This window comes from Phoca vitulina, unplaced genomic scaffold, assembly GCF_004348235.1.
Source record: "Phoca vitulina isolate PV1807 unplaced genomic scaffold, GSC_HSeal_1.0 scaffold20, whole genome shotgun sequence".
NCBI lineage: Eukaryota > Metazoa > Chordata > Mammalia > Carnivora > Phocidae > Phoca > Phoca vitulina.
The window spans coordinates 29181528-29207474 of record NW_022589723.1 but is presented as its reverse complement, the minus strand read 5'-3'; the positions used below and the strand labels follow the sequence as shown (position 1 = coordinate 29207474).

General features: G+C 44.8%; 1 protein-coding gene and 1 long non-coding RNA gene across 2 annotated transcripts in view; both read right to left on the bottom strand.

Moving 5' to 3' along the window:
• The window catches only part of RAB8B (RAB8B, member RAS oncogene family), a 57811-nt gene extending 56946 nt beyond the window's left edge, over positions 1–865 (bottom strand). The window contains exon 1 of the mRNA XM_032417146.1: positions 645–865. Coding sequence (XP_032273037.1) covers positions 645–768 — 124 coding nt within the window. The 5' untranslated portion in view covers positions 769–865. The remainder of the gene's footprint in view (positions 1–644) is intronic.
• Positions 866–9470: 8605 nt separating this feature from the next.
• On the bottom strand, positions 9471–25200 carry LOC116640526. The gene is made up of 3 exons (XR_004301032.1): positions 25097–25200; positions 14475–14582; positions 9471–9667 (listed from the first exon to the last, which is right to left on the bottom strand). It is a non-coding gene; the product is annotated as an uncharacterized LOC116640526 (long non-coding RNA).
• Between the last annotated feature and the right edge of the window lie 747 nt (positions 25201–25947).

Sequence of the window (25947 nt, the reverse complement as noted above, 5' to 3'; positions counted from 1 at the left end):
TCCTCGCTCTGACCTCTGATCCCCTGAACTCTTCTCCCCATCCTGCAATTTTTGTTTTGCCCCTCCCGTGACAAGAGATACAGACCTCTTGTGGCCAGTGCCCCCCATCCCTCACCTCCTGATCACTCATTCCTCTGAATTCCCTTCCGATTGTTGGGTTCTCACCTCTCTTGTCCCTTGTCCTCTGTTCTTTTACTTCACGTCCCTCCCATTCCCCCAAAGCTTCATTTCCCCCTTCGCATTTCCTTCCTCTTTCCTGTCTTTTAATCCATTTCACACCCACTATCCCCTTCTCTTTCTCCATGAGATTTCGTGTCTCCCGTCCCCCACTTTGTCCCGCTAAGACCCTTCCCTGTCACTCTCCCAACCCTCTCATTTTCCCCAATACCCCTAGTCCTTGTTGCTCTGGTTCTCCTTCCCCTTCCTTTGCCCCCAAGTTCCCTCTTCACCCCCCCGAGCCTCACGTCCCCGCCCGCCCCTCTCCCTCACTCCTTCACCGTCTCCTACTGCCCTCGCCGCCCTGCTGTCCCCAGGGTCCCCTCCTTGGGGCTCCCAAGCCCTCCTCCAGCCCGCTCCCCCGCCCGCCTGCACCCGCCCCCCATATCTCCCTCACTCCCCGTCCCCGGCCGCGGCCCCTCCCTCACCGATGGTGGAGATGAAGGTGGTGTTGAAGGCGTCCTCGGAGAAGCGGAACAGGAGGCAAGTCTTGCCCACCCCCGAGTCGCCGATCAGCAGAAGCTTGAAGAGATAATCGTACGTCTTCGCCATCTTCTCGCTCCGGCCCTCTGACCCCGGAGCGAGAGAAGCGGCGGAGAGAGGCGGGGAGGGGGCCGCGGGCGAGGGGGCGTGTCCGCCTAGCCACGGCCGCTCGCCCCGCCCTGCGACCCGCCCCTTCCCTTGGAGAAGGCCTGCGCGCCCCGCCCCGCGCGGCCAATCCGCGGGAGCTTCGTCATCATCGCCCGCGTCCCAGGGTTAGATGGGACTTGTAGTTCCTTGGAGGAGCCTCGGGCGTGCCCGGCGTCGGCTGTCCGAGCAGCCCCAGGGGATAAAAGAAGATCCGCGCCTTGCTGCGTGAGCGGGTGGATTAGACGTTTCCACCGCTGCTGGGAAGGAAGGCTTGGTTTCGAACTCTGCGCGTCGTGCCGCGGGAACTCAACTTCAAGGTTTCTTTGTGTGTGGGCGCCTTTCAAATCCAGACCTCGGCATCTGAGTCCCACGACTCCCGCATCTCTTCCGCCCGGACCCGGAGCAGAGATGCTTTCTTTGCTTCACGCTGCTGTGGCGCAGCCTGTGGATTATCTGCAGGGTGCATTATCTGGCTTCTCCTGCATTCCTGCCCAGCACCACCTCTGTGCCCCCTCCCGCAGCCCCTCAGTTACAGATCTCGAGAAGAATGATTGCCGTTCTAACTTAAACCCCGGTCATGCTCTCTTCACGCCACACAGACCAGAGCCAAATACGATTGGTATTTTAGAGGATCTGCTATGCATACCACTCCCCTCCCCCTGCAAGACGATGGGTAAAAAATCTGGGAATTGAAAATATTAAGGCTTGTGCTACAGGTCTGTGTCCTATAAAGTGGCAAGCATTATGTGAGACAGGAACTATGACCGTGGGAATCTAGAGAGTAAGATTTGGATTTTGTGTTGGCTGAGCGGCTTAACGGCTCCATCTCGGCGCCCCAGTTTTCTCATCTGTGAAATGGGTATAAAACAAGCTGTTTCATAGGGTTGTAGAGAAAATTAAATGAGATACTAAATATGAAAGCACTTTGAAATCCATAGGCACTGTAGAAATGTTAGTGGTGATGGTTACCTTCTTAAGCCCTCTGGAGGCTCTCAATGGATGACAGATGAAGGGGGGGGGTGCATCATTCTGTTATACTCACTCTACTCCTTTATTTACTGGTTTAAACTATTCTTTGTTTTGTGGATATAGTGTTCAGGCCTCTTTCATTTGCTAGTGGCAGAAACCCAACCAGATCAAGTTCTCTGGAAGGGAGATTTCTGGCTCAAGTAAAGCCAAAGGGCAGGGAATGGCTACGCAGGTCTAGGACCAGAAGCTCTATCCAGTCAGGGCTCTGTCTCTCATCTCTTCTCCCTTCTCAGTTTTAATTTCTAATATGCCAAATACCGATTGATAAGACCAACATGAACAAAAGCTCTTCAGAGTCCTCAATAATTTCTAAGAGGATTTTTAAAGGTGTCCTGAAGTAAAAATATTTGAGAACCACTGGCCTAGGCATTTACCTTAGATCTAAGGAAATACCTTCTGGAAGGTTAGAGGAGGTTATTAAGGGAGCCTGTGGACTCAACCATTAGTGGAATAAGGAAAAAACTTGGGACAGTTAGTTAAACAAGACAGGCTTTTCTAAACCACATCTTGAGTGCCTTGTGACTTCATGTATGGTGCCAATGATAATCCATTCTTGGTCTTGTTGTGGCAGAAGATTCAGTTGGTCTCAGTATTGGCCTTCACCTTCTATGTGGAAAGAAGATGAAATGTGTCATTGACTCCCACTTATTGATAATACAGTACCCAGAAAGTTGCTGCTAATCTAATGTCTAATTCCTGGAGCCCACTAGATGGGAACAAAGCTCCTAAGGATGTCACTGTCAGTTTCTGTCCCCTCAAGAGAAGGGCCCTGCCCTCTGCCTCTTTGCTCCAGCCAATTCTTGGACAAGCCTGTGAATTTGGCCTCAACCGGGGCTGAACCGTGAACAGCTCAGTTCTATACCTACACCTTCATTCTGGAAAAGAAGGGGGAAAAAATCTTCCAAGACCAGTGAAATCTCTCTTTTATAAAATGTGTACTGATTAAAAGAAATTTCAGCCCCACTATCTGCATGTAACTGTTGGCATTCATTTTCTGTATGAGTAAGAACACACTGATGTGGTATAGAACTTAAGTTCAGAAAGAAGTTAGAGTTAGGAATTTTAAAGTCCCTAAATTTCCTTAGGGGAATTTTGTTAATTGATGGGAATTAAAAAGAACAACAACAACTGTGTCTTATTTTCACTTCCCTGGTTTTTCTCTACCACCAAGTGTATATAATATTGGGACTTTCTAGGTGGTAAGTCTGTGTATCACTGTTGAACCATTTAAGAATTTTGATATATGGACACTATTTCAAGAAGAATCCAAATTTTTCCCTTTATGCATTATTAATTTTTATATTTGTACAACAGTGTTCTTAGAGATCAGATTTGGTGGTGGTAGCAATACCATTAGATCAAGGTACTTTGCTCAAAGGACTGGACAATAAGTATATTTGTAGAGCTGAGGGTACCACATGGAACAGGTTGCTGGTTGCCACCTTCCTTTCTCTCTCCAAGTGGCATTGGTGGACCCCCTTTCTAAAAATCCATGCTACTGTGCTCTGAGGAAAACACATCAGTATTTTTTGCCAGTTGCCCAAACCCATCTTTGAAATGCTACATCACTGCAGAGCACTAGGAAGACCAGAACATTCTGATTCTGTAAATGTTTATTGAAGCCTTTGATAGGGTTAACGTGGACATAGCAGCTTGACTTACAGAAATCTAGATGTTCAAGGAGTTGACCCTCTGTGGTTTTTGTCAGGCCAGCACTCTTTCTTCCTGCTTTTGGGAAAGGCTGTGAATCATGGTACTTTACTCCTCCAGCCAAAGCGATGGACATAGGACCAGGCTGTGTCAATCTGAGTTCTTCCCTGTGAATCTTCTAATGAGGAGCAGTAATGATGCTGAAAGGAGGTCTGAATGGTGGGAGGTCTGTGTGAGCTTCAGGCTGGTTTTGATCAGAGCTTTAGTTCATTTTCCTGTATTCTCTTTCCCTGCCCTCCTCTGCATGTTTACTTTGTCCTCGAGCTGGCTTTCCTTTGCCATGTTGCACAGCTCCAAGGGCATTATTCACTTCTTAGAGTTTATTCATTTGGGGATCAAAGACATCCCCCCAAGAATCTACACATACTCTGTGTGTTCTCTAGGCAAAATTTCAAATTAATTCAAGCATTCTCCAACTGTATTAAATTGCTCTATAAAACTTGCATGTAAGAAAAGTTACCTTTCTTAACTGCTTACATGAAATTAAATTTGGCTGAGACCCCTACTTCTCAAGGGCTGGCAAAACTGGTATCTATCATTACTGGGGCTTTTCTTCCTCGTAACTGCATCCTATAAGAATCCGGGAGCTTACGTGGTCCTGAAAAATTAGGGGCAAAGCAGCTTCTGGTCATCAGCCTGCACCCGTCAGTGTTGACACTTCTGTCCAAACACTCTTGGGTTCTGGTCCTCTGCCATCTGTTGAGCACAGCTGTCCCGGTGGGCTACAAAGATGTCCTTCATGGTGATTATTTTCACTGACTGATGACTCAGCCATCAAATAAGTTCTCTGTTATCTAATAGTTTGTGTACTTCTTTGTCTTCTCCCTTAAAACTTGAGCTCTTTGAGGAAAACGACATTGCTAATTTCTCGCTGTGCCCCCAGCATGCCTAGCATGATGACTTAATTGAGCAGGTACTCAATTAAGTTGTCAAATAAATGAATGAACATCTGACTATCGTGCCAGTTTTCTAGTTTTTTAAATAGCTGGGACACCTTCAGTTTATTATTCGCTGTAGGACCTAGGTATTTTTGACCTCACAAATACCTTTCTGTTTTTTACCTATCTTGTATTTATATGTTATTCATTCTGTAAGTATACTATTCATTATTGTGTTTAAGAAATCAGTGTGATTATATCTTATTTCTCTAGCTTGTTAAGATCATATTGAATGATAATTCCTCAAAAAATACCAATTTCTCTTATCACCTGTGTGTTATTCAAAAACATGCTATTTGTTTAGTGATATTCCAGTGGGATAATTCTATAATTATCTTCATCAGAGAGGGACAAACTGTACTCTTTCCACCCACTGATGTTTCCTGAGTAATCATGGGATGAATAATGTCCGCTCAAACAAATATCCATTAAGCTCACTATGAAACCAGCTCAGCAAGGCCACTTGGAGAATACAAAGAGATCTATCATGTGGTCCCCTGCCCTCAGTTTGCTTCCCAGTTAATTGAGAGGAGAATCCACAAGTGAAAAGGTCAATGATAAATGGGAGACAGGTATGTGGTTGTATACATTTCATTTGTCCTGATGGGTCAGGTCTTCATTCTGATTGGTTGGCTTTTAATTCAGATTGGTCAGGCATCCATTTTGATTGGTTGGGTGTCCATTTTGATTATTTGGGCATACATTCTGATTGGTCAGGCTTCCAAACTGATTGATCAAATGCTCATGCCAAACAGACTGTTAAATATTTTGCATATCACGACTAGATGCAAAAGTTAAATAACAAATAATACCAAAAATTGCTGCCTTACGTATAGTATCTGCTTGATTAACACATTTCTGTAAACCTAGCTTCTTTTTTTTTTTTTTAATATTTTATTTTATTTATTTGACAGAGAGAGAACACAAGCAGGGGGGGTGGGGGAGGGAGAAGCAGGCTTCCCGCCGAGCGGGGAACCCGATGCGGGGCTCCATCCCAGGACCCTGGAATCATGACCTGAGCCGAAGGCAGCCGCTTAACCGACTGAGCCACCCAGGCGCCCCTGTAAACCTAGCTTCTTAGAACAGAGTCAGTAGGTATATAACAAAGGTGTAGAGGGGATGAGAGGACATTCTGCATCCTTCAGGCCTGGGTTAATAAACATGACTGAATGGGAGGCCATCTATAGCATAGGCCCTTAGAATATGGGCAAGGACCATGGCCAATGCTCAGATGAAAGCAAAACTCTTTCTTGGGTGTCAGGAGTGAATACCTAATCATCTAGAATGTGGAGGAAGCCACCCAAGTTGCAACAATTCTGAGTGGCTCCATTTCTGGGTAGGGTCCAGCCGGCAGAAAGGGGAGGTCAAGCTTAGCCTGCATAGAGAGTTGGGACCAATATTTTACTCTACTAGGGGGTAGGCTGTAAGGAATCCATTTGAATACCTCTTGTATTATTTCTTTCTCTGATATAAAGTTTTTGACAATAAAATATTTTACAAAAAATAAGATAAAATATTTTAGTAAAATCCATTCCTTTCATTAACCTAGACATTGCTATGCAGGATTTTGTGTCAAATAAGGCATATGCAGTAAGTACTATGCATTTTGGGTAGAGTTTCTTATAAGCGTGAGTGATTAAAGAAAGCATTTTGGGACCAAATTTAAAATGGACTCTGATCCATTGGCAAAATGAAGATATGCTGAAACTCACAATCATAACAGATCTGAGATGTTTATGGCAGTAAATAATAGAACACTGGATGGCTTAAATAATGAAAATATTTATTTAATCACATACTAAAATAATCAGATATAAAACTAATGACAGGTGAGTCATCCAGTGGTTCAAATGACATGCCTGGGACATGGGGTTTCTCTCTCTCATTTTCTTAGCAATGCTTCCTCAAAGTAACACTTATTTCAACAGGCCAGCCCAATGTAGTTGCAAAATATCTTCCTGAAACTCCCCAAACTCCTTGCTTCCACATTCAACAAAGCAGAATATAGAGAATCCTCTTCCTCAAGAGTTTAAATAAATCCCCTAAAATTGAGTTCCCTGGGACCTGACTGCCCTGCCATGAAATAATCCTAACGTCCAAGAGACTGGCCTAGACCAACTGGGTGGGGCTGAGTGAAGGGTCAAGCTCAACCTAAATCATGGGGTCCATTAGAAACAGAGAAAACAGGAGACAAGACTACAGAAGCAACAAATGAATACTAGCATGTTTCAGTGTCAAGTACATATCGATATTTGTATTGAGTACTGCTAGGTGGTTGTTTATGTTGGAATTTCTGGAGAAGTCATGGAGCTGATCCAGGAAAATTCTGACTTGTTCTCTTAAACAGGTGGGTTGATGTTGAACTGGGAAGAAGAGCAAGAAGCAAATAACTGATTGCTTAAAGAGGGGCTGGGTGGTCCAAAGCTAGAATTAACAAAGGCACTTATACACCTGACTGCTCTCTATTCTACCTCAACTCAAAGCAAGTAGCGAAGGTCAACCATTTCGGCAGCCTTGAACTTTCTTTTTTCTTTTTTTAAAAGATTATTGTATTTATTTGAAAGAGCGAGAGAGAGACTGGGGGCGGGGAGGGGCAGAGGGAGAGAGAGAATGTCAAGCAGACTACCTGCTGAGCAAGGAGCCTGACAGGGGCTCAATCTCACAACCCTGAGGTCATAACCTGAGCTGAAATCAGAGTTGGACACTCAACGGACTGAGCCACCCAGATGTCCCAGCCTTGAACTTTCTAAGTTCTGGGGTTTTGTAATGGAGAGAGGACTGGACTAAGCACCAGGTGACCTGAGTTTTGTTCCCAGCTCTGCCACTAACTAGCTCTGCTCTGTGACCTTAAACAAGGACAACAACCTTTCTATGCCTCAGTTTCCTCAACTGTAAAATGAGGGGGGCTGGGTTAGATAATCCCTTCCTGACTATAGAATCCTTTGGCTCTTGAATCCAAACCCCCATAACAGGTGACCCTCCCAGGCAAACCAAGCACCCTGGTGAATCGAGATTTACCCCAACAGCCTCGAGGCCTAGTAGGTCTCTTGGAGGCCAGGCAGGGTGTGGTGCTGGGAAAGGAGCGCAAGACACCTAGTTCCTTGTTCCAAATAGCATTCAGTCCACCCTATGACTCAGTTATCAGTACTTCTCTCTTTCCAAGGAGTGCAACGTTTCAGTCCTCTCTGTGGTGGTGACAACAATTTATGAGGGTGCCAGTCTAAAAGGTTCAGAGAAAAATGAGACTCTGCTTTGTATTTGGAGCCATATCCAGTCATAGTCCTGCTTCCAATTCCCACTTAATATGGATAATCATTTCCTGAATAAACATAGACTTTTTTTCTAATTTAACAGCAGCAAGGCTTATTAAATGGAGTCAATCAGGGAACGTGTTGAATGCTCCAGAACCTATGATAAAATATCCGCTCTCTCTTGAAATTCCTCACTCTCACTGTTCAGACAGAACCGAAGCAGTTAATATGAAATCAAGCAGAATTCTTTGATTACTCATTTTTAAGATTTTACAATTATAAGTGATGGTTGCAACATAACAGAATGCTGAAGAAATAGGCTGAATAGGTGATTTTTCGGTGCCAGGATGAAAATTCAGATTAAGAAAAACTGCTAATGAAATCCTAATCACATCGTAATTTCCCACGTATTACTCTATGAAACTCAAGTAGCTATATGGCCTAATTAGGCCTGTTTGGGAGATTATCACAACATCTTATTTTTGCAATGAATGCCATTATTCAGCGTTTAATATTCATTGAGGCTTTTATGAAACAGAGAGGTTTCCATATGTCTCTAGAGCAAAACATTTGTGTTTGCCATCTGCTACTCAAGAGTAGTTTTGTAGGAAAAGAATGCAAATTGCTCGGTTCTTTAATTACTTTGGGGTTGGGCTATACTATAGTTGGGACTGTGGGACAGCCAATTCACCGCTAGGAGCATGCAGTTGTTTACCTAGCCACCAACTTACAGAATTCTTTACAAGCAAACCGCCTGAAAAGAAAGTGAAGCTTAAAACTATCTTTGTCCTTTAAGCTCAAGGCAAAGTCCATTATGAAGTGATGTGTGAGACTTTTTTTAAGTTAGCATTAAGGAGACACTATCTAGGACACTGGACTTTGAGGTTGGTATAGCAAATATCAGTTCTCTTTTCTTAATCCTGACACCAAAGGAAAATATGACTCAATACTTTAAGAAAAAAAAAATCAAAGGATCTCCTTGAACTCAGTATTAAAAAAAAAAAAAGGAATTTACTTTTAGTTACCCAGGAGATAATTACTTGGGCTTTGGACTGTGTGCTGTTTGTTTCGCTTTCCCCCCTTCTCATTAGTTTCTTGAATTGTGGATAATTCTCTGCTGGGTAACATCTCCCCAGCCTATGGATATGCACCATTAGTTTTGCTTAATCAGGAGTCACTTCAACCAAGAATTTAACCCAAAGTGGAAACCCTGGAGCTTAGTGAAAAATCTGTAAATTTCAATTACTGGCCCTCTTTGGAGCCTTGCTCACAGCAAAATTTCATTCACTGGGGTTATTGGCATATGGAATGTGAGAAATTGACAAATGAAAGGGACCTAGTTTGGCCGCTGACTAGCTATGAGATCCTAACCTTATGGACCTCTATCTTCTAAGACTATTTTCTGCTTTAAGATACTATAAAACCAGGGCGCCTGGGTGGCTCAGTTGGTTAAGCGACTGCCTTCGGCTCAGGTCATGATCCTGGAGTCCCGGGATCGAGTCCCGCATCGGGCTCCCTGCTCGGCAGGGAGTCTGCTTCTGCCTCTGACCCTCCCCTCTCTCATGCTTTCTCTCTGTCAAATAAATAAATAAAATCTTTAAAAAAAAAAAAAAAAAAAGATACTATAAAACCAATGAGTATAGAGATCATTTATTGTTTCCAAAGTTTGTACCTCAGAACATTAAGTGAATCGGTGGGTGAAGCTAGAAGAATGGGTTTCATGCCAAACGCTTTTGAGAAATGCTGCTCTCACAGTGTTTTGATGATATGGTTTCTCCGAATCCTCAGTGTGCTGATGTGCTTTGTGACTGACTCTTCACAGTCGGGTGCAGAGTTCAGGCTTCCTCACACTTGTGCTCCGAGGCACCTTTTTGATGGAGCATCTTCTGGGACCTGTGTTTCGCAGAATATATGTTGGGAAACTGATTGCATCTAAACCCTTAGTTTTAGATATGAAGATTGAATTGTAAAGTCCTACTGTCATGATGAAAATCAGCGTGTTTACAGGAAGCTGACAAACTGGACTGGTTTCTCCTGAATCCCAGGGCAGGGTTCCCTCCTGCCGCCTCTCTCGCGACTGCACCCACAGAAAGATTGGCCAGAGGGGAGGGGTGCTGTGATGGCTCCTTTCTCCCCACTTGGGGCAGCTGCCTTGCCCCCAAGTCCTGGGACAGACATTGTACTCAATGGAAATGAAAATCACCTCATGTCCAGAAGCTAACTTACCCAGCATTCAAAAAGTGTAAAAAACTAGATTCTTAAATGAACATTCTGGAGGCTGAGTTTTTCAGGAAAAAAAAAAGACTAATGTCAATAATTAAGTTAACATCTGCATTTTTTCTTTTGTATTATTCTGTATTTTGAGTGAGTTATAGGACCTGTTAGAGGGTCACATCACACCCAGGCTAATTTTCTACAGTGATATCTAAAGTTCTGTAAAATGATCTGTATAATAAAATGCTCTTAAAGATAAATTATTTAAATTTCTTGAGGGTATGAATTATATTCATATTGTATCCCTAATGACTAACACAGGGCTTGGCATATATTAGGTGCGTAGCGATAAATATGTGTGCATTCATTAAATTATAATCTGATGATTAGACTTTAATAAAATAACTGTTATAATACATTAATAGTACTAATGACATCCTACCTTTTCAAAAATCTCAAAGATAAATTCCTTGACCTGGTGAAGGTTTAAAAGCAGAAGCTAGCTAATACTCTTTATTTGAAATCTTCTATGGGATGCGGTATTTCTTTCAGGGAATAATGAGTGGGATCACTTCTGTGTTTGACTTTTAAATACAGGCACATAGACATAGAAGTGGAATGAATCGGTAGATACCCAGTACTGTCTTCCAGTCATTGTAGAATTCCCCTGTCAGCCAGTTGGTCTGTATTAAAAATCCCCAGAGATAACACACGTAATAATAAGCCTGAACCCTGGAGGGCCTGAGTCATCAGAGAAGGATTAAGTCAGTGGTGGCAAATTATAGTTTGTGTTCTATATTTTCATTCATTTAACAAAATCTTTTTTTTTTTTTTTTAGCACCTACAATATATAAAGCAACCCACTAGGTACTATAAGGGGAATAAAGACGAAACTGGTACTGACCATCCCTTAAGAAGCCTGTGGTCTTGCAGGAGAAGTGGGGTACATGCATACGTAATTACAATGCTGGGTAAAATTATGATATGCCAGTGATGCGCTGTTTTGTTAATTTGTAGTTCTTTCCTAATTAGTTTATTTTTCTTTCAAAACTGGTAGTCTATAGGTCAGCAGATTCCCCAGTGTATTAGAATGCCCCATTCCCGGACTATTCTGGATGAACAGCATCCGGGACATCAAGTTTTATGAATGGTCATCAGCATCATCTGAAAGCCATGCTTCTTATTAGAGAGCAGGACGGGGCCACCCCAGCAAGATCTAATTGACCAGCACTAAATCACTTACTTGGACATATGATTCACTTGAACTGGCTGGGTGAGGAGGCTGAATCACAATGATGTGGGAGCTTGGACAGGTGGGGAGGCTGAGGGCATGCCTCCAGGAAGGTAGGTACTTTGGGTGGCAACATCATAACCGTTGGGTCATCTAGTAATAGTTGGCTCAAGTTGTCAAGTGACAACCAGAAATGGGGTCAACGTAGGCGCACATATTGTCCTTGGCTCACAGAGTGGCTCTGTCTGAACAGAGTGCATCTGTGGGGGAGAAGGCTGGGGGTGGGGGTGAGGGCAGAAGGAGGATCTGTCTGTCCACACCCCAGAAGTGACCACTACCTGATGGTATGAATTGACTCTTTTTTCTGATTCGGGCTGTGTTTTTATCTCTATTAAAAAAAAAATTTAAGGAATTCATTTATGTAGCTAACATCCAAAGATCATTAAGGAAATACGTCTTTCATACATTAGGAACCATGGTGTTAGAGAAGGCTGAACTAAAGCCTTTGTCTGAGCCAAGAATCCAGAATCCAGTGCTCTTATCATTGAAATACACAACAACAACAAATTAACATCAAAGTATACATCTTATACATTTCACTATTTACATCTTTTGCCTTGAGAATTGATGACTAAAAATACTTTTTATGTGTGGACATAGTTTTTTTAATTAAATGTTGTAAATCATTAAATGAAATAGAGATATGACTTAACAAAGAAGCTCATAATTTTAACTTTTTTGTATGTCAAGCCAGGACTGAGATCATGACTCTGATTCTGAGGAGAATCATGCAGACGGAGGGATTGGTTTTGTCCCATAGCTCCTTGCAACCTTGGCTGACCCAAGGACTGCTACAAAGAGCAGGGCAGCACACACCCAGGGCCCCAGGGAGTCACGCTTTTCTTCTTGGGGAGGCAACAAAAAGGTCACCCATGGGGCGCCTGGGTGCTTAGTTGGTTAAGCGACTGCCTTCAGCTCAGGTCATGATCCTGGAGTCCCTGGATCAAGTCCCACATTGGGCTCCCTGCTCAGCAGGGGGCCTGCTTCTCCCTCTGACCGCCCCCCCTTCTCATGCTCTCTCTCTGTCTCATTCTTTCTCTCTCAAATAAATAAATAAAATCTTAAAAAAATAAAAAGGTCACCCATGCCAGGATCACCACCTAGAACTTTGGAATCTGGGTGTAACCTCTCCAGTAAAATATTTAATTATGGAGTTTATTCATTTGATTTCTGGCCCTTATACCTACTGGAGAGCATGGCTACTGCCCAGAATAAGTTATGTGTGGGAGGAGAGCAGGCAAAACACTTGAAACAGCTCATGCCCATGTGTATTATAGTTGAGGTAGCAATTACTTCTGGTATCCAGATTTGTGCAGGCTCCAGTATTAACTCACACTTTTGGCTTATGTATTATTTGGCCAGATATCATTTGCTATCTTGTGTTAGCAAGAGGGGCCCCTCCCCTCGGGCCCGCTCTTTAGAGAGCCCTACCCTTGTCCTCTTCGGGTCCCCACTCCCCATTGGGCGAGGAATCCACAGGCCAGGTGGATGTATTCACTCAGAGCCATGCTCCCTTTCTAGAACCCACTCTAGGTTCCCAGACCCCAGAATTCCCTGCCAAAGACCTTGCTTCCGGGAATGGTAGGGGCCTCTTTTCCTGACCTATCCTTCTGAGGATACACTGTGCCATTGGTCTGGCACCACAGGCATAAGCAATGGCCAAAAGGGGGTGCTAATGTGGCCAGAGCTTGAACGCATGGGCTGGGACCCTGTGTGTATGTGTATGAGGCCCTTCATGATGCCGGCTTTGCCGGGGGGCGGGGGGAGAAAGCAGGGCGTCAGTCCAGGCCAGGACTGCTCTCCCTGAATCACCGCATTCTGGCATGGAGCTCTGTGCAGCCAAGTATTCTAAATTTCATATCACTTTTTTAGGTCATTATAAACATATCTCTCAAGGTAAGAAACTTTCTTGTTATCTTCATTTATAATTTTTAAATATTTAGACACAAGATATGTGGGCCTATTTTCACTGGTTTTTTTTTTTTTTTAAGATTTTATTTATTTATTTGACAGAGAGAGAGCACAAGCAGGGGGAGCTGCAGGCAGAGGGAGATGGAGAAGCAGACTCCCTGCCGAGCAGGGAGCCTGATGCGATGCGGGGCTCAATCCCGGGACCCTGAGATCATGACCTGAACTGAAGGCAGACGCTTAACCGACTGAGCCACCCAGATACCCCGAGGATATTTTATTTTATTTTATTATTATTTTTTAAAGATTTTATTTATTTGACAGAGAGACAACGAGAGAGGGAACACAAGCAGGGGGAGTAGGAGAGGGAGAAGCAGACTCCCCGCTGAGCAGTGAGCCTGATGCGGGGCTCAATCCCAGGACCCTGAGATCATGACCTGAACTGAAGGCAGACGCTTAACCGACTGAGCCACCCAGGCACCCCCTGTTTTCACTGTTTTCTTTGTTTTTGTTTTTGTTATTTCTTGTTGTTGTTTGTTTTCACTTTTTTTCACCTCAAGCCCCACAGATTGCGGGACTAGGCCTGCTCTTGGAATAGGTTTGATTTTGAGTTTGTTTAAAATCATAACACAAAGGATCGGTGACAGAGAGTGGAAATGTGGGTGGTGGGTGGGCTGCTCTGTGTGTAAGCCGTGTTCCCGCTATGGCCCCAGGTCCCGGCCCTGCTCCCCGGCCTGACGGGAGGAATCGAGTGCGCACACGTGTCTGACATCCACGGGGAACCAGCAGAATATGCTTGGCTGTTTTCAAATAATTCAAGCCCCACATTGCTGCTCTGCTCTGCTCTGCTCCAGATTGCTATCGTTTCCCTGCCAAGAAGCTCTTCCCAGTTGACTTCCTTAAGCTGCTTGGAGTTAAGAGCTGGGCACCGTGAAGGCCTCTTTCCAGGCAAAAAAGAATGAACTAGAAAAAAGAATTGGGCCAAGCTTCCTTGATTGAACCACTTCACTTCAGCAAATCCCTAAGCCCTTCTATCTGTTTTGTCAGGAGTAAAATGAGCAGACTAATTCAGTCCTACCTCAGAGGGCAATGAGCGGCAGGTTTAATTAATGATGATTGTGACGGGCTTTGTAATGTAAAGTTGTACATAAATGAAAAGGAGCACTAGAGCTACTTTGTCCAAAGTCTGGAGTGCATCCTGCTTTCCACTGCCACGGTGAAGCCTCTCTGATCACGGACTGCTGCAGACTTCAGGGGGACAGAAATGTGCACGTGAAATTGAGTTACCTGAACAGAGAGCCGGGTTGGCAATGGGAATGGACACCTCAGATTCCTGGATGGCAGGCAGAACCAAGACCCACTGGGCCCAGCTGGTGGCAGATGACAGACTGGTTTCTGCAATCAAAGTACAAAGAACAGGTGTATCCATTTATGTCTGGGACCGTTCTGGAAAGATTCTTGAGATCTAAAGCGTCACATTGAGTAGAGAGCTCTTTCCAAAGATCTCCCCTGCTCTTCTTCTTATTCTCCCTGCCTTGGTTTGCTGACTTACAGCTCACATTAGAGGAGTTTTCCTCAGGAAGAGTGTTTACTGAAAATATGCCACAAGGATCAAGCCTGTCGAGGATGCATTTCTTCCTTTAAAGTCATGGTCTTATTTAGAGGGGTCACATTCCATGGTTCACATAAAGACATAGCTACATGATTTACCAGAAGTCATACTAGTCTTGTTAAACATCACACTTCAGAATTGTTGATTACTTTGGTTAACGTGGGATTTCTGTCTCTCTTCTACAATTCATCTAACAATATTCATATGCAACAAATCATAACTTTTTTAAGATTTTATTTATTTGAGAGAGAGAGACAGCATGAGAGGGGAATGGGTCAGAGGGAGAAGCAGACTCCCTGCTTAGCAGGGAGCCCGATGCAGGACTCGATCCTGAGACCCTGGAATCATGACCTGAGCTAAAGGCAGTCCCTTAACCAACTGAGCCACCCAGGTGCCCTAAATCATAACTTTTATATAGTAAGTGAACATGACTGCACCTTCCCTTAATCTCCTCTAGACTTTGTTTCTAGGATGGTGTATCATATGTTGAAATTATGTTTTTTTTTTTTTTAAAGATTTTATTTATTTATTTGAGAGAGAGAATGAGAGACAGAGAGCATGAGAGGGAGGAGGGTCAGAGGGAGAAGCAGACTCCCTGCCGAGCAGGGAGCCCGATGCGGGACTCGATCCCGGGACTCCAGGATCATGACCTGAGCCGAAGGCAGTCGCTTAACCAACTGAGCCACCCAGGCGCCCTGAAATTATGTTTATGCAGCCTCTTCCTTATTATTAGATGAGCTTGAGCTTCTTGAAAGTCCCAAGAGGGTCTTAATCATTTTTACATCCCCCTTGACATCAGTGCCCTCTTTATAGGAGACACAAAAATACACTTAAACACATTGAAAATGAAAAGACCTAAGGAGTCATGAAAATGATAAGAAAACCTAATGTTCATTAGGGGGCTTCTTCCTTCCTTCCTTCCTTTCCTTTTCTTCCTTCCTTCCTTCCTTCCTTCCTTCCTTCCTTCCTTCCTTCCTTCCTTCCTTCCTTCCGTCTTTCTCTTTCTTTCTTAGGGTGCTTTATTTTCAAATAATTTTTTTTAAGTAGGCTCCATGCCCAACATGGAGCCCAATGTGGGGCTTGAACTCATGACCCTGAGATCAAGACCTAAGCTGAGATCAAGAGTCAGATGCTTAACTGACTGAGCCAGCCAGGTGCCCCTCAAATAATTTTTTTTTTTTTTAGAAAGAGAGATGGGGGGAGGTGGGGAGGAGGAGAGGGAGATGGAGAATCAGGGCTCAGTCCCACGAACTTGAGACCATGATCTGAGCCAAAATCAAGAGTTGGATGCTTAAGTGACTGAGCCACCCAGGCGCCCCACCCTCAAATAATTTTTAAAAAATTTATTGTTTGAATCTCTAAGTAAATTATATTGGTTAAGATAAAAATTCTTGAGCTTCGGGGCGCCTGGGTGGCTCAGTCGTTAAGCGTCTGCCTTCGGCTCAGGTCATGATCCCAGGGTCCTGGGATCGAGCCCCACGTCGGGCTCCCTGCTCCGTGGGAAGCCTGCTTCTCCCTCCCCCACTCCCCTGCTTGTGTTCCCTCTCTCACTGTGTCTCTCTCTGTCAAATAAATAAATAAAATCTTAAAAAAAAAAAAATTCTTGAGCTTCAGCTAGACCTAGGCTTACATCTTAGTTTTGCAAGTTACCATTCATGAAGTCTTGGGAATGGTACTTAAGCTCTGTGCCTTAGTTTCCTTATCTGTAAAATGGGAATACTACTACTATTTATCTCATAGAGATGTTGAAAAGATTAAATGAGATAATCCATGTAAAGTGCTTAGCACAGTGTCTGACATGAAATAAGCATTCAGATGATATCATTGTCATCACCATTAGAGATTATAGGGTCGGAAGTCTCGGTTGCTTGCAGAGCCTTAGAGGATAGCTTTCAGATTTAACTGCTCACCCCATAGTTCCCCTCAATGCCGTCTTACAAATATGAAGCAGGAACCCACTTAGCTTAGAAACTCAAAATTTTCTGCTTCTAGCCCCTGCTTGCAGATTTTATTCTTTAGATACTTGAAGTATGAGTAAGATAGTTCTCATTCAAACATAATATGAGGACTGTTTACAAGGCACTTTGTTGGTTGTAAAATATATTGCTAGGCAGTGTGGATCCTTGTAAATGGGCTCATTTCCAATGTACTTGGGATGTCTTTAGTTTAAAATGGTATCCCTTGGGGCACCTGGGTGGCTCATTTGGTTAAGCTGAAGGTGGAGCCTGCTTAAGATTCTCTCTCTCCCTCTCCCTCTGCCCCTTCCCTGTCCTCTCTCTCTCTCTCTCTCAAAAAAAGAAAAGAGGGGGGAGGGTGTGTGCCTGGGTGGCTCAGTTGGTTGGGCATCTGACTCTTGATTTTTGGCTGAGGTCATGACCTCGGGGTCATGGGACTGAGCCTTGAATCAGGTTCCACACTCAGCATGGAATCTGCTGGTCTCTCTCCTTCTGTTCTTCCCCACACTTTTGCTCTCTAGCTCTAAAATAAATAAAATCTTTTAAAAAAAATGGTATCTCTCCTCAAATGTGGTCCCTAGATTTGATTATTCTACATGAAAAAAAAATGTTATTGCATACATTCATCACCAATTTGCTGAAGTTTGTGGAGAAGGTGTTTTTAGTCAACAAACTATGTCCAGCCAATAACCAGATGCTTCAGGGAGAAGACAGAGCAATAGCGAGGCAGCCTGAGAGGAGGACTTAGCGTGGCCAAAGGTGGTAGTGACAATGATTTGGAGGGAAGAAGCAACATTATGGGGTCTCTGTCCAACCTCTGCCTCCTTCCCTAAGAGCTTCCCTCACCCTCTTCCACTACAGTGTGCCCCAGGAGCCACCATGGTCCCAAGTGCCCACAGGCTACTGGACTCCACGCTCCTGCCCAAGCTGAGAAAACCAGCTTCTCTCGCCAGGGCATCTGGGACTGGGACACAGGCCTTCTGGTCGGTCACTGTTGGCCCTGAAACGAGGACAGCATACAACAAGGGGCTAGCATGGCCACTGTCACTGTGAGCCCTGAGAAGCAGAAAAACTGGGCTGTAGGGAGACGAGGCTGAAAGAGTGTCAGGGAGAAGTAGAGATGAGAAACCAGGTCACCCCTGAGAGAAAAAGGGAGGTGGCAAGAGAAGAGTTGTCTCCATTCCCGGAGCCTCTCAGGGCTTTGTTCTGACTCCCCTGAGGCCCCGCTGCCCTTCCTGCCCTGGCCCATGTCCAGCACTCTCTCCATTGAGCTCAGGCAAGCTTGTATCTGTTACATGAAACCCAAGGAGTCTTGGCTGCGTGAGTGGTTGGCTGAGAGAGAGAGAGAGAGACAGAGAGAGAGAGGCTAAGCCAGGGATTCTGGCCGCACAGGCACAGTCTGCCTGCTGATGCCCACCCGGGAGATCCTATCACACTGGCCTGCCCAAACCAGACATGCACACCAGTAATGTTTGCTGATGACCAAACTGAATGGAACAGATTCACAGCTACTCCTGAAATAACGTTGTCACTTCCTGATACACTTTCTTGTGTAGTAGGGAAGAAAGTGGAGTCATGGGGTGCACCCAGAATGTTCTAACCCTGACTGCTTCTGCAGGGGTATGTATAACTGCAGCTGTCATTGGTCATGCATGTTGCAGTGAAAAAACCCCACACTGGATAGGCACTTTAACGTTCTGTCAGTCCCCATTCTGGGCCACTGGACATTCATCTATAGCTTTGGCTCTGCCCCAGATTCAGGGACAAATCCTACCTCTAGCTGAAGGTTTCAAGGAGCCCTGGTTCAGGAGTTCAGGGGACACTGTTAGGTCACCCTGTGACTTGTCCTGCTTCACTAAGTGCTCTGGTTCTGGCCTCTGGGCTTCAGCCTCATCCTGGGGTTCAGTTTGATTCTGTGTCGCAGGACCGGACTCCTGGATGCCCCAGGCTTCAGCCCCTGCCTCTATAACCCAGGCAGGACCCTGGCCCCTTTAAAATCAGCACTCTGATGTGCATACAGCTATTCTTCCTAGGTAACACACCTGAGACACAGACCAAGCTGAGACCTTGCTACCAGCACTTCATCCTATGTGACCCACACTGCCACTCTGGGTCTCTCACAGGGTTATTTCCAACACCTCCCCCAGCTCTACCACCCCCACTTTCACCAATCATCGTATTTGCTTCACTTTTGGGACACCTTCCTTTTCATGCCTGAATCTCTCTAAGTCACCCTATCACCTACTAGCGCTCTGAGGGTCCACATGGTCCTGCGGCGCTGCTTGCCTGGAAGACCTCCTCCCTCTAACTTCAGCTGGGCACCAATCGTGGTGCCTAGCACGTAGCACGGTGACAGGGAAGCAGTGTGGTGGAAGGAACATGGGCATCTTGAGCAGACCTATGTTCAAATCCCTGCTCCCCCACTTACACAAGGCTCTTAGTTCCTCTAGAACGCCAAAGGATTGTTGAAAGGATTATGTGAAATAATGTGTCTGGCAAGATTTAGTCGTTATTTGATAAAACACATCTGCTTTTCTTTCCTGCACTTATATTTTTTAACAGCTTTATTGATATTCACATATCATACAACCCACTGACAAAGAGTGCAATTCACTGGTTTTTAGAATATTCACTAGATGTAGATTTCTTAAAATGCAATTAGAGCATGAGAAATAAGAGGTTTAGTAACACTTAAAAAGACTTAGGGTGTTAGTCACCTACAAGGTTATGTAAATCAACAGTGTGGTGCCATCACATTGCCAAAAAAGCATATGTGATATGAGGCTGAACTGGTACACATGTGATGATCAGAACAAGGCAAGTAACAGTTCCCTGTGATTCAGAGCTGACAATGCGTTCGGTCATTGGGCCTATTTTAAGAGGGATGTGGGCAAATTGGAGCATGTCCAAAGAAATATAAAAAGGGTGATGAGAAACTGCGAATACTAGGATATGCATCTGGGAGAAGTAAATTCTTTTTTTTTTTTTTAAGATTTTATTTATTCATTTGAGACAGAGAGAGAGACAGCATGAGCAGGGGGAGAGACAGAGGAAGAGGGAGAAGCAGGCTCCCCGCTGAGCCAGGAGCCCGATGTGGGGCTTGATTCCAGGACCCTGGGATCATGACCTGAGCTGAAGGCAGACGCTTAACCATCTGAGCCACCCAGGCGCCCCTGGAGGGGTAAATTCTTTTTTTTTTTTTTTTTTTTTTTAATTCTGGAGGGGTAAATTCTAAGAGAAAGTGAAACCCTGTCCTCAATTAGCTCAGAGCTGTCGGTTGGAAAATGAATGACATGTGTTTTCTATGTTCCCTTCCTAGGCCAGAAATTCAATGGGTGAATTTAAAAGCAAGCAGACTTCCACACGATAGAAGGAACAATTAGAGCTGTTGGAAATAGGAATGGATTGTCCCTTCCTAACCTGAAATTCCATATTAAATGTGTTACTACATCATTAGCAAGTCTGAGAAGGAAGGCTGGTAGAGCTCTTATTCTGTGTAATGGGCTGTGCTCAGGTGGATAAAATGATCCAGGAGGTCAACTCTTCTTTATTCAAGGCCAACCATCCAGTTTGTGAGTTAGTCTAGTAGTCCCTTCTTTCTTCCATTTTTTATTTTTTTGTGTGAGTAAAGCCATAGAAGTTTATTAAGTGAAGATACAGAGAAAGCGCTCCAGAGTGAGAGGGGTCCCGACAGGGTTGCCCTCTCCCATTTTTAAAAAAGATTTATTTACTTCACAGAGAAAGAGAGAGTGCAGGGGTAGGGGCAGAGGGCAAGGGAGAGAGAAACTCAAGCATGACTTGGGGCTCGATCCCACAACCCCGAGATCACGACCTGAGCTGAAGCCAAGAGTTGGCTGCTCAACCAACTGTGCCACCCAGGCACCCTTCCCATTTTTCATTCCTGCTTTTGGTGTCAGAGAAAAGGATGCCCCAAAGTGTCAATATGGATATTTTACTAGCAGTTTTGATGACAGTGAAAATATTCCTAAAATAAGACTTTGGCATTACCTGATCAGGAGGATTATGCTCCTCTCTTCCCCACTCTGTATGAAGTGACTTCATTTTAGTACTTGAAATTGACCCCAGTGCAGACATTCGTGGAAATTAGCAAACACTACAGATCAGCAACACAACTCTCCCCTCGCTCCCAGTATCCCACTGCTTTAAAGTCGATGCTACACAGTGACCACAGAGCTGGCACAATTCTACTAGATTTTCGGACTAAGTATCTCTATGAAAAATATATGTAGAGCCGATGGTATTTAACTTTCACCTAAGGGCAATGTGGAATTTATTTATTTTTTTTAAAGATTTTATTTATTTATTTGAGAGAGAGAATGAGAGAGAGAGAGAGAGCATGAGAGGGGGAGGGTCAGAGGGAGAAGCAGACTCCCTGCTGAGCAGGGAGCCCGATGCGGGACTCGATCCTGGGACTCCAGGATCATGACCTGAGCCGAAGGCAGTCGCTTAACCAACTGAGCCACCCAGGCGCCCCGGCAATTTGGAATTTAAATAGTTTAAAATAGTTAACTAGTTTCAGATGAATGGAATATTTAGGAGAAAATATTTGGAGATTAGACTCAGTCTTACATGTACTTCTCCTTTAGAAAAATTCACAATAACCCCGGTCTGTGAATTTGGAGTTTATTACGCACAGCTGCTTAGGGAGTGACCGGGTAACAGATAAGGGAGACGGAGCCAACAGTAAGGCCCTCTGGAAATGCGAGATAAAGCTCTCTGCTGGCCAGTGCTTGTCCTGCATGTCAAGGGGCTCCTTGTGTCATCTACTGCACTTTGAAAGAACAATCTCTCAGTTTTTGATTCAAAGGTAAGACTCCAGCAAGTATTTCCTGCAGATGGAACGAATTCATGATCTTCCCTAAGTCAGAACTATTCTAGAAACCTAGCATTTTACAAGTCACCACTAGGGAAATCACCATCAGCCCAGTATTTCCAGTGCCAACTGATTTCTTTATAATCAAGAAGCTCTAGGAATTATAGTTGGCATTTACTGAGTATCTGCAGTGTACTATGCACTTTACAAATATTACCTCATTATGTATTCATATAACCTTATGAAATAGACATACAAATTATTTTCATTTAACAGATGGGGAAACAACTTACAAAGGTTAAGTGGCTATTAGACTTAAAAAGTTTCTGTGCTCCCAGGTAACAGGGCTTACAATGTCTACCACTTTGTGTATAGCAGACATTCTACAAATAGTTTAATACATTTTTAAATGTGAACAAATAGAGCACCATTCTTCTTAATACTCTGAGCCTGCGGACCCATTAGCCTTTTAATCAGCTTTTATCTAATGGGAAAAGAGAATGATTTTCATTTATTTTTGCTTGAACACATTTTTCCAAGGGAAGAGCTCACTATAATATCTCATTAACCCTATAATGACTTAGCCTTATTTTTCCAGTTTTAGAAACAAGTTAACTTGGGGCGCCTGGGTGGCTCAGTTGGTTAAGGGTCTGCCTTCTGCTCAGGTCATGATCCCAGGGTCCTGGGATCAAGCCCCACATCAGGCTCTCTGCTCAGTGGGCAGCCTGCTTCTCCCTCTCCCTCTGCCACTCCCCCTGCTTGTTCTCTCTCTCTCTCTCTCTGTCAAATAAATAAATAAAATCTTTAAAAAAAAAAAAAAGAAAAAGAACTGCTTAAAAAAAAAGTAAACAAATTAACTTGGACTTAGCCAGAATTCTGTGGTCCTTCAGTCTTTTCATCACACCAAGTTGAGGCAGAGGGAGGACCAAAGGCATGCATCCAGAAGGACGTAGAAAGTTGTGACAGGAAAAGCAGGGTTCTGGGCAAACCAGAGGCAGAATAGTTAGTTCTCAAAGAAAGACCGGCACGCCAGTTACACGGAGTATGGCGCTCAGGGGACAGATTCCCGCGCCTGCCCTGCTACTTGGGCAAATTGGGGAATGAGAGTCCATTCTGATCTTAAGAAACCTATGGACTTTTAGGGAAGAGAACACATAGACACATGGACATAAGGAGCGTGAAATTGCAGTACAAGAGCACGAAAAGAAAAGCCACCCGAGACAGCAGTGGTTATTGAGAAAGGATTAACGTAGGCGGTAAGTGCTTACATTTGCATACATTTTTGCTGACCCCAGCATCTTCGTAAAATGCATTTACTATGAGCTGGGGGGAGACAGTGAAGTTTGGGAGAGCACCTGGCCTCTGAGTAGCTCACTTTCTTCCGTGGAGACTCAAGCAGGCTATGAGAGGGTTTGCAGGAAAACAGCTGGGGAGACCAGGAGACCTGGCACCTGATCCTCAAGCCAGGTAGCGCAGTGCTGGGATGCCCCGCCTGGCGGAGCTGAACAGCAATGATTTTATCCCCCGTCTGTATTTTCCCCTCTCCCCACCTTTCAGCGGGAGTAGCCTATAGTTCTTCTGGGCTTTGCTTTTGAAAATGTTGAGCCCTCTGAGGAACTGAGAATAGTAGTTCTCAACCTTGGCTCCTCATGGAATAACCTGGGGAGTTTTAGAAACTACTGCGGCGGGGGGGGGGGGGGGGGGGGGCGCCTGGGTGGCTCAGTCAGTTAAGCGTTCAGCTCTTGATTTTGGCTCAGGTCACTATCTCAGGGTTGTGAGATCGAGCCCCACATTGGGCTGTGGTGAGTGTGGAGCGTGCTTAAGATTCTCTCTCCCTCTGCCCCTCCCCACCCCACTCCCCCCATAAACAAACAAACAAACACACACCATCGCCTGGGTACCACCCCCAAATGCTCTAAAACTGACCTAGGATGCTCCTCTGGTGATTCTAACATGCAACCAAGTTTGAGTATCATTGACTTAAAGGTTTCCTCGACATAGTAAGAGAGAATAAGATTTGCTGAAATGGATAAAACATCTTGGAGAAGGAGGTTGGGGGGGGCCTCTGTTCCAATCTAGAGAAATATCCTTGATTTGTTACCTGGAGTAGTGGGAATTTGGGTTCTGGCTTCCTTACAGTCCCACAGGAAGTTAGGAATACTCCAGAGAGAATGCTGGGATGGTAAATCTAGGGCAGTGTTTCTCACACTGGGATGTGAATGCAAATTGCCAGGGTATCTTGTTAAAAGGCAGATTCTGACCCAGGAGGTCTGGGGTTGGGGCCTGAGTCTGCATTTCCAGCAAATTCCTAGGTGGTCCCAATGCAGCCCATAATGTGGCAAAGATCTTCATGACTAGGATTCTAGGCTGTCTCAAGATTCCCGTTTTCTATCTCAAGCCATAACCTGTTAAACATGAAGGATTCTATAGTCAGGGACAATGGACATCCCTGCAGTGACCTGGTTGGATTGAAGGCTGAAGGGCAGACGGACCCCATCTACAAATCTACGAAGCCTTGCAGGCTAAAGAGGAGCACATCCTGGCAAGGGATCCCCATGTCAGGGTCCTGGCAGATCACAAAGGCCCACTCAAAAGAGATCACTGAAGATAGCTTCATATAGGTATTATTTACAAGGCTGAGACGGGGTTAACAGAAATCAACAAAAGATCATGAGATACCACCCCTCAGGCAGAAGAACCAAAAGGGAAGGAAGTAGTGACTGGAATCCCATAAGAGTTGTAGGAAAGGGACACCTGAAGCAACTGTTTCCTTCAGAGTAATACAGCCATATGGAAGAAAAGGGCCCGTCAAGGATAGAACCAGGGGAGTAAATACCCCAATATTTCTCTTCGCCCACCTTGTGCTTTTCTACTGATGCATCTCATTGGCCCAACCCAATTAGAAACCAGAGCACAAGGGAACTCAGCAGGTGCAGTCCGTCAAGGTCAGTCTCCTGGGCACAGAGAAGGGTGAAGGATGGAGGGAGAGCAGATCAGGTCAGGGACACATGGAGAAAACCCAGCACAGTCTCCAAGAATGAGGTGAAATATTCTGCCAGGCCAGCCTGCTTAGTCTGTTCAGGCTGCTATAACAAAACCCTATAGACGGGGTGGCTTAAATACAGACAATTTATTTCTCACAATTCTGGAGGGTGGCAAGTCCAAGATCAATGGTGTGGGCAGATTTGGAGCCCACTTCCTAGCTCCAAATGGAAGTCTCATCACTGTGTCCTTACACAGTAGGAGTGAGGGAGCTCGTTTTAAAATGGCGCTAATTCCATTCACGAGGGCTCTACCCTGATGACCTAACTACCTCTCAAAAGCTCACTGCTCAATACCATCACACTGGGGGGTTAGGATTCAACATATGCATTTCAGAGGGACACAAGCATTCAGCCTATAGTACCAGCCCACTAGGGGCTCAGCTTCAGTCAGAAATTAAGGCGGCATGGAAAAGAACAGGACAACAGAGTCTGGAGACTCTTACCTCTTAAAGATGGGAGCTTACCTGAGCGTGTCAAACATCCCCATGAATGACAGATGGATTTCAAACCCCCACAATGGAGCTTTTGGGACAATGGTTGTGACCCTGTGGAGAACTGGTGAGCAGAGACAAGGCGGGCTTTCAGCAGTTGCTGTTGATTTCAGGAATGTGTTGAGAATAAGCCACACATGTTTTGATTCCCGACAACAGGTGGACCATAGAGGAAGAGAAAAAGAATGCAGCCTTGTTATATAGTTTCCTAATGACACAGATTTCTCTGAGTTTCTCAGAAAAATACTCAGAAAGGCAGGAGTGTGAAAAGTTATCATTAGGGCCCCACCTCACACCCTGAGTTTCTTAAAACAAAACTAAATTTCCGACCACCTTTCTGGGAAAAGAAGGGGCACAAGCCAAAGGCACGCCAACCCAGGGGCAAATAGGGATCTGACTTATTTAGAATTGGTCTTGGCTAGCCTGAAATTTAGCACCAGTTAAGTCCCTGGCTTAGCTGGAACACCCGTGAGCTTTCCCAGTGTCTGATGTTGACAAAGGGGGGAGGGAGCAGAGAGGGCTGCATACGTCTCAGGTGAAGGCGCTGGTGGGGAACTGGAGAGAACAAAGGACTTTCTCAGATGTGGCCAGATAGAACAGCTGGGGAGTTCTCAGCAGCATACGAACTCCAACTGGCACTTCATGGTTCTTTGGGAAGCCAGGTGGGATTCCCTGACAGCGGGCTGCCAAGGCAAAGTGGCTCTGGGTCCCTTTATCTGCCAGCAGTGCAAGGACCCAGGGACATTGTAGGAGACACTGAGCTTTGGAGGAGGAGGGAGAGTTATAGAACCCAGGTCTTCCTGACCTTGACTTCTATTCCTCCT